The 8,955-nt window shown below is 37.9% G+C and overlaps 1 protein-coding gene across 1 annotated transcript; it reads right to left on the bottom strand.

Annotated features, from left to right (window-relative positions):
• Positions 1-962: 962 nt before the first annotated feature.
• LOC145120871 (peroxiredoxin-2E, chloroplastic-like) lies at positions 963-1,967 on the bottom strand. Its single transcript, XM_079056665.1, has one exon. The coding sequence runs from the start codon at positions 1,844-1,846 to the stop codon at positions 1,190-1,192; it is 657 nt and encodes a 218-aa protein (XP_078912791.1). The 5' UTR covers positions 1,847-1,967; the 3' UTR covers positions 963-1,189.
• Between the last annotated feature and the right edge of the window lie 6,988 nt (positions 1,968-8,955).

Here is an 8,955-nt window from a genome sequence, read left to right on the forward strand (position 1 = left end):
GATCAAGTTGAAATCTATTAGTCAGTTAGATTGGTTTATGTTGATACATCATAGGTATAATTTGCATAGATCGTGACCTCCTATCGTATCAAGGGCACATGCTTTTGAACACTCTATGGTTGATTAAGTTGGTAAAAACATGTCTAATTTCATAATTTGTATCCATGGTTCGAAGTTGATGAAAATTTTGAGTTGCTACTTCCACATGCAAACAATTTTAACTGTTATATTGATTGCATCAAACCCTAACCGGATATTGTTAATAAACTACTTTGTAATATATGTTTATTAGAATCAAAATGTGGTGTTTATTTTATAAACTTTGTTTAGAGATTGTTCAAGAATTGTTAATATTTGTAAAATATTGCCATTAGCACCTCCCCTATGTGCACTTTCAATATGTGAAGCACGTAAAGAAATATGCCATCGTGCAAAGCAATGTGAGACAACTGTCCCTAGGATAACACTCTAACATCACAAACAAACAAAATCACACAAGGGATATCCATGACTTTTGACATTGTGAGGGATGTGCATGTCATTTCACTAATGTTCACATGGTGCAAAATAGTTGTGACAATTTACCATTATCGTTAAAAGCCATAGCTCCATTTTTTTATGGATAGATGAAGATAATGGTCAAACAACATCCTAACACGTATAAAGACTCAAACATCTATCAATGCGTAACATCTAAAATATCATTAATAAACCCATAACAACAATAAAACCTCCATTCCTATCTTTCAATTTCTTTTAACCATGTCTAAAGAGGTTTTAAAAGCATGAAAACTCATATACATTGTGAATTTGACTAAACTAGATGCTACAATAAGTTTATAAATCTTCATAAACAATATCCTAACTCATATAAAGACTCAAATATCTATCAACGCATTTCAAGTCCCCAATAAACACCTTCTCTTCAAAATATATGCGCAAAATAGCAACCAGCTATCAACTTCAAGGAAATTGTAACTTAACTCAATGTATAAGTTTCAATACAATAATTACAAGTCTCCAATGAATGATCACCCTGAGATTCATAGTTATACTCGAACTCAATATCTTCACAAAGAAGAACAAATGTATAAGTTTCGAGACATAAAGTACAAGTAATTAATGCATGAGAATTCGGGAATTATTGCTTTGGAAAAAGATTTAAAAAAAAAAAAGCACTCGAAATGGCTCAAAGAGCAGCAAGCATATCCTGGGCACTACTGGAAGTAAAAGCACCTCCTTCTTCAAGATTCAGAACCTTCACAACACCATCTTCAACAAGCATCGCATACCTTCTTGACCTAACCCCTAATCCAATCGGATTATCGCTCAGATCCAATTCACACCCAATTGCTTTAGTGAAATCGCCATTCCCATCGCTCAGTATCAACACTTCATCGCCGATTTTCAGATCGGATTTCCATGCCTTCAACACAAACGCGTCGTTGACGGAGATGCAAGCGATTGTATTGACGCCTTTCGCTTTGAGCTCACTGGATTTCTCGACGAACCCAGGGAGGTGTTTCTGGGAACAAGTCGGAGTGAAGGCTCCAGGGACGGCGAAAAGGATGGTTTTTTTGGATTTTGTGAGGTCGGAGATGGAGGTGGTTTGGAGTTCGCCGTCGGAGTCGAAGTAGGATAAGGTGGATTCTGGGAGCTTGTCTCCGACGGAGATAATGGCGGTGATAGTGGAGGTTTTGATGGAGTGATGGTGGAGGAGACGGGAGCGAAGGTTTCTAATGGGATTGACAGAGTAAGATGAAGAGGCGAGTGGGAGGTAGTTGTGGTGGTGTTTGGTGGCGCAGGAGAATGCAGAGAAGGTCAATGAAGTTGCTGCGGCTGCCATTTTTGCAGGTGGAGAGCGTAGAGTGTGTTAGTTTTTAGGGGATATGTGGTGATAACATGGATGTTAATTTGGAGTGTAATGTAAAATGGACGGAGGAAATTATGGCATAGCTGCAACCAAATTTGTTAAAGGTTACAGGGTCTAAAATGTTGGTGAATCAGAGGTAGGCTGTCAATCGGGTTGTGTTGGTTTTTTGTTGGTTGGTTGACGGGTCAGAAAACATAAACTAAACCCAACTCATATAATATAATATATGGGTTGGCGGATTGACGGGTCATGGGTTGGTGGGTTGGAAACATCAATCCAACCCAACTCATATAATCCGTTTAAGTATATGGGTTCGCAGGTTCACAAGTTAATGGGTCGAACCCAATCCATATAAACCGTTTAATAAATAAAAAATGTATTTTAAAAAATAAGGTTTTTTCAAGGTAAAATCACAAAATGATTAAAGTAATTAACATCAAAAAAGAGGTTTTCAATATAAATTCATAAAGTCATTAACATCCAAATAAAATTGAAAAATAAAAATTTTCATACAAAGTGGATACGTTCTTCGTTCGTAACTCGTGAGTATCTAAAAATGACGACATGTGTTTTTTTTCTTTTTGATTAGGAAATCACAAACAGATTAGCCACATTATAATACGAAAGGAATAGAATGAATTGAAGTATCAGCCACATTAGATTAGCCCCATATATATATATATATATATATATATATATATATATATATATGTATATATATATATATATATATATATATATATATATATATACCAAAACTCGTATATTTTTAAGTTGGGTCAGTGTCGGGTTACGGGTTTGATCGAGAGTTGTCACCCCTAATCGCAAACGCTCAAATAAGGACGATAAACTGATTTTAGATTAATGAAATTGTAGAAGAAGACAACATCCGTCAGTTAAACTTGAATTAGGAAATGGTTTGTCTTGGTTAGGATTGATTTTAAAGAGTACAATTTCTTGAATGTTTTAAAAGATTGGAGAAAATAATTTTGACAAAGAGTAAATTATGCGGATGGTCCCTATAGTTTGGGGTAATTTGCGTGTTTGATCCATAACTTATTTTTTTAACTCGAGCCATCCTTATAGTATGCTTTTATTGCGTCGTTGGTCCTTGAAAGATATAAAATACTATTTTACCCTTACTTATTTTCTTTTTACATTTTTTATTTCTTAAATAATTGTATATTATTACAAAAATCTGATGCGTCCCACTTCTAACCTTTCAGCCATTTTATCTCATCTGATACCCTCTTCCCCAACGTTCAAAGAAATTATCCTGGCCGACATCACCTTCACCTTCTCGGCTTCTCCGATGCTACATATCCTCACTGGGTGATCGAGTCATTCAAATCAGTGAAAGTTGAAAGCTTCGACTAAACAAACCCCTTGCATCTTCAAGCATGGTATCCTCACCCCAACTTGTTCCCTCCCCTCCTCGCTTCTTCTTCCTTAGCTTCTATCAACTCCGGCGAATCTAAAAACTTGAAACCATTCCACTTACCTCTGGCAAGCACCACTTTCCAATCAAATTAAAAAGTATCCAAAAACAAAATCGCTAGAAGAAAACAAAAAATCAATCAAATTGAAATTACAAATGGAGCAGACTGTAGACTGGAGAAGAAAACATCAAAATCAATCAAATTATAAAAGTTCTTATTAAGATCTAATTTAGGGTTAGAATAAGAGACGTAGAAGAGAGGCAGAGTCTGACATCACACACCAACTTCAATTCTCCCTTCCTCCTTCATCAGCCTTTCACGCCTTCCACAGATTTCGAGACCGTCTCTCTTCTCCGGAAAATTATACAACAAACAAGCTATCAACATGAAAGTTGTAGTTCCATTATAATCCCGAATGTTAAGACTACCAATTTATATCCCTAATTTTAGAAGTAACCATAATATTTATGCAATTGAGCATTTCAATCGATTCCCTAAATTCTCATAAACAATTCTTGTAGTTTCGACCCCACGACTTGTTGATTCTCCTTCTCTTTTTTCCTCTTGCTCCATCATCATCAAACCTGCAAAGCAAAGAGATCTAATAGAAGGAGGTGCATGTTCAGGGGATAAGAGGGGAACGAGAGGTGGAAGAGACCGTACCAGGAGGTGTACGATGGGTGTACTAAGGGAATACTAAGTACGCTGGGCGTACCAAGAGTACGATGGGCATACGCAATCAGTGCCCAAACCCTATTTTCATGGTTTGAGCCCTATTTAAGCTCCTTAACTCCCCCAAAACCATTCCATTCTCATCCTCCACATCTCCAACACCGTTTCCATGAAACCCTAACCCTAGTTGAGCCTTGTGAGCTAAAAGAATGTGTTTTTGAGTGCTTTGGAGTGAGTATGCATGGTGCGCCTTGGAGAAGAAGGAACTTCTTGGGGAAGTGTTGGTTGCATTGGAGCTTGTAGATCTAGACTTTGTTCACCTTGATCTATCTTCTAGAGGTATAAAGTTTGAATCTTGTTGATGCATTTGTTAGATCTAGCTAGTTTTGGGTGTTATGAGCTTTTTGTCATTTTAATGCATAAAGTTTAGATCTTGAAAGTTTGTGACCTTGTTATGGATAAAGTTGGAAGCTTTATCCATCTAAAAATCATTGTAATTCAGATCTGAAGGTTGGAGACACGGACTTAATGGATTAAGTTGAAACAGATGCACTTTTGGTCCCATTTGATGCTTAAAGGCTACATCTTGGTGGATTGGACCATTCTAATGGATAAAGTTGGAAACTTTATCCATTATGGAGCTTTTAGGATCCATAAAAATGTGATCTTGATCCTTCTATACCTTCCATGGAAGTGTCATGATGTTTTAATGGATTAGTAAGTTAAGGTTTTAGCTTTTGGACCTTTTATAGACATGGAAAGTCATAAAGGTGGAAACTTTAGACTTAGAATGATGTTGTGGGACTAGATGTAAGTATTGGATGAAATGACGTAAGAGATTAAGCACTTAATGGAAAAGTGTCATTTGGTCGAGTACGTCGGGCGTACCTTTGAGTACGTTGTGCGTACTCGTATGGGGTCCTGATTCTATATGGTGAGTACGCCATGCGTACGAGCTGAGTACACTGGGCGTACTCAGCCTAAAGTTTGACTTGTTGACTTTGACTTCTGTTGACTGTTGAATTTTTTACCAAGTTTGACATTGGGTCAAACTTGAGGATTTGGGGCTATTAATAAAGATTTTATCTGGTTCTGCTATTAGTGGATTTTAAGGTGCAAGCAGTGCAGAGAAGGGATCATGTCGTAGTGTCTCAGGGTTCTTCGATTCAGGTGAGTCTTCTCCCGGTGCTCGTGAGTCAAAGGCACCAATGTCGGCTCACTAAATTATGTATGTAGGCTGCTAGTTGTCTTTGTGACTCTCGTATGTTTGTATGTGCCTGTGTGGTAGAATAGTTGTATTTGTGATGACCAGCTGGGTCTAGCTGTTATTATTGTGTTATGTTGTTTATATGTGATTGAGACAGCTGATAGTCTCTAGGGTTGCTGATAACCCATCGGGCGTGCTGTTAGCCACTAGGACTGCTAATAGTCCCCAGGTTTGCTCATAATCCATAGTTGTCTATTTGTGATGTGTTGTATGTGGTATTTTGGGGAACTCACTAAGCTTTGTGCTTACGATTTGTGGTTTATATGTTTCAGGTTCTCTTATATTAAAGGAGGGGCACGACTCGATTGCATCGCTTCAATGGGGGACTTGTGTACTTGATAACTTTTAATGATACTCTGATAAATGTTTTTAGATCTTGTAATTGTGAATTAAATAAATAATTAAAGTTTTAAATCGAAAAATTTGGGTTGAAATTTGGGGTGTTACACATAACCAGAGTAAAAGGCCATTTTACCCTTTTCCTTACATGGCCCAAAACCAAGGCCCAACTCAACCACTCGAAAGGCTCAAATCCTAAATGGCAACCTAAAGCCCAATTATGGCCCAATCTTCCAAATTGGGCCCAAAACCCTTCATGGGCCTAAATCCAAGGAAGCCTAATATACTAGTCAAAAGCCCAAATCAGAAGTCTAACAAGGCCCAAACTTAGAAAGCCCATACCGAGAATGCGAAGCCCAAATGTCCATCTATTGAGTACGAAGGGCGTACTCAGCTTGTACGCCCAACATATGCATCAGGCTCCCAAACTACTTCATTAAGCACTTAAATAGTTAATACCATTTTTCAAACTCTCAGATCTGGTTTTTAACGGTGACTTATCACGTAAAGTTGGCAACTTTACACTCACGCATGGCTTAATGGGACTCAAAGCTCAAAAAGGAGCTTAAAAAAGATCATAATGCTTGCATGGACCAATATCCTCCATAAATATTGCATTTTTATGAATATGGGGCCTTAATGGAGCGAAGATCTAGCATTCATTGCTTCTGGAGTAGATCAAAAGCTCAACTTTAACTCAAGAGACTCAAATGTGCACAAATAACACCATAAAGTAGATCTAGCACAAATGGACATCAAGGTGAGAACTTTTTACTTCAAAATGCTTACAGATGTGAAGGTAACTCTGGATCTACAAGCTAAAGTTATTCCTCCAAGTTCTGCTCTTCTTCTTCTTCACCACAAAACACCAACAAACACACTTTCAAGCTCAAATCTCACCAAATGCACTTAGGGTTTCGTTTTCAGGGTAAAGGGAGATGGAGGTTGATTAAAAATGTCCAAGAGGTGCTATAATGAGGTTTAAATAGGGTGCAAACCCTAAAAATTAGGGTTTGTCCCTGGACCAAGTACTCCATGCGTACTCCACGTATGCCCCGCATACGTGGGTGAAACCGCGATTAGGAATGGGCTAGTATGCTAAGTGTACTCATAGAGTACGCCCCACGTACTAGCTAGGGACCAAGATGTTAACAATTTTCATTAAAGGAGCTAAAAGGAAACTTAACAAAACTCGAATGTTACACGTTGACTTTCTCGTCGAAGCAAAGATTCCATCTACGAGAAGCTTGTTTCATTCCATAGATTGATTTCTCAAGCTTACACACTCTATTAGGAAACTTTGCATCAACAAAACCCTCTGGATGACTCATGTAAACATCCTTAGCCAACTTCCCATTGAGGAAAGTCGTTTACATCCATCTGCCAAATTTCATAGTCATGAAATGCAGCTATGGCAAGCATTATCCTAATATATTTTATCTTAGCCACTAGTGAGAAGGTCTCATCATAGTCAACCCATGGGGTTTGAGTAAAGCCCTTCATAACCATTCGAGCCTTGAAAGTGTGTACATTTCCATACATGTCGTTCTTCTTCTTAAAGATCCATTTGCACCTAACTGTCTTACGACCTGATACATTATCAACCAAATTCCAAACTTGGTTGTCATACATGGACTTGATCTTGCTATCCATTTCCTCTTGTCATTTGGCTGCCTCAGGGCCTGTCATTTCTTCCTTGTAGTTAGCCGGTTCATCCAAATTTACCAGTGTACTATCACTGATAAACATGTCAGCATCTGCAGTAATATGGAAACCATAGAACTTAGGTGGCATTATACCTCTACTGGAACGCCTAATAGGTAATGACTCGTCAACTGGTTCAACTGGAATCTCTTCCTTTGGTTACACCTTAACGTATTAAGAGGTTCCTTTATCATTTGATTCTTGAATCTCTTCAAGATCAATGGTACTCCCACTGTCATTTTTGCATATGAGCTCTTTCTCTCTCTCTCTCTCTCTCACTCTCTCTCTCTTTCTCTCTCTTAAAAGACTCCTCTTTGCGCTACAACGACCATGTTCTCACTGGGTCTGTAGAAAAAATATCCAAAGGACTTCTGTGGGTAGCGGATGAACATACATCTCTCACTTCGAGGTTCAAGCTTGTCGTGAGTTTCTCGTCTAACGAAAGCTTCACATCCCTAAACCTTGATATGTGCTAACGAGGGAACCTTCCCTGTCAACATCTCGTGAGGTGTTTTGACAACCTTCTTAGTTGGGACAAGATTAAGAATGTGGAATGTGGGCGGCAGTATCTAAGGCATATCCCCAGAACAAAATTGGAAGGGAAGCTCGACTCATCATGGAATGAACCATGTCTAACAAGATTCGGTTGTGCCTATCGGCCACACCATTAAGTTGTGGTGTCCTAGGAGATGTCAATTGTGAAACTATTCAACATTTCATGAGGTAGTCGTGAAACTCGATACTAAGATACTCTTCGTCTCTATTTGATCGGAGCATCTTTATCTTCCTACTCAATTCATTCTCGACTTCATGTTTAAATTCTTTGAACTTTTCAAAGGTTTCTGAATTATGCTTGATTAAGTAGATATAACCATATCTTCTATAATCATTAGTAAAAGTCACATAGAATCTATTAGCATCCCTTGTGGTGGATCTGAAGGGCCCACACAGATCTATGTGTATGAGGTCCAACAAACATTCACCTCTTTCACAAGATCTAGTGAAAGGCAATTTTTTTATCTTACCTAAAAGAAAATACTCGCATGTATCATTTGACCTTAGGTCAAATGATTCCAACATTCCATCCTTTTCGAGTTGGGCGATGCCTTTCATCCTTTTTCTATACCATTAGACGAATCAATTTAAAATACACTTTTGCCTAAATTGTCTACACACATCACAATTACATACACATCATCACAAGGTAAGGCTTCAAAATAAAAAAATACCATTTTTATAAGCAAAAATAAAACCATTCTCATCATCAAAAGAATATCTAAAACCTTGTTTGAACAATGCATGAAAAGAAATATTTTTTCCTGTCATTTATGACGAGTAACAACAATTCAACAAATCTAAACTAACACCATCACTAAGCACTAGACTATAAACTCCAATCTTGGTGACAGGTAAAGATCGCCTATTCCCCATGATCAAGTTTATTCTACTGTACTCCACCTCCTGACTTCTTCTTAGCCCCTACAAATCAAAACAAATGTGAAATCCACATCCTGTATCAAGGACACAAGAACAAGAAGATGATGAGTTATTAGATAAGATAGTTTATATACCTACAGAAGTCATCTTCCCTTTTCCATCTTTAATGTCTTTCAGATACTTTGGGCAGCTTAGTTTCTAGTTCCCTTTGTCGTTGCAATAAA

This window comes from Lactuca virosa, chromosome 6 (assembly GCF_052849685.1).
Source record: "Lactuca virosa cultivar CGN04683 chromosome 6, Lactuca_virosa_CGN04683_v6, whole genome shotgun sequence".
NCBI classification, from domain to species: domain Eukaryota; kingdom Viridiplantae; phylum Streptophyta; class Magnoliopsida; order Asterales; family Asteraceae; genus Lactuca; species Lactuca virosa.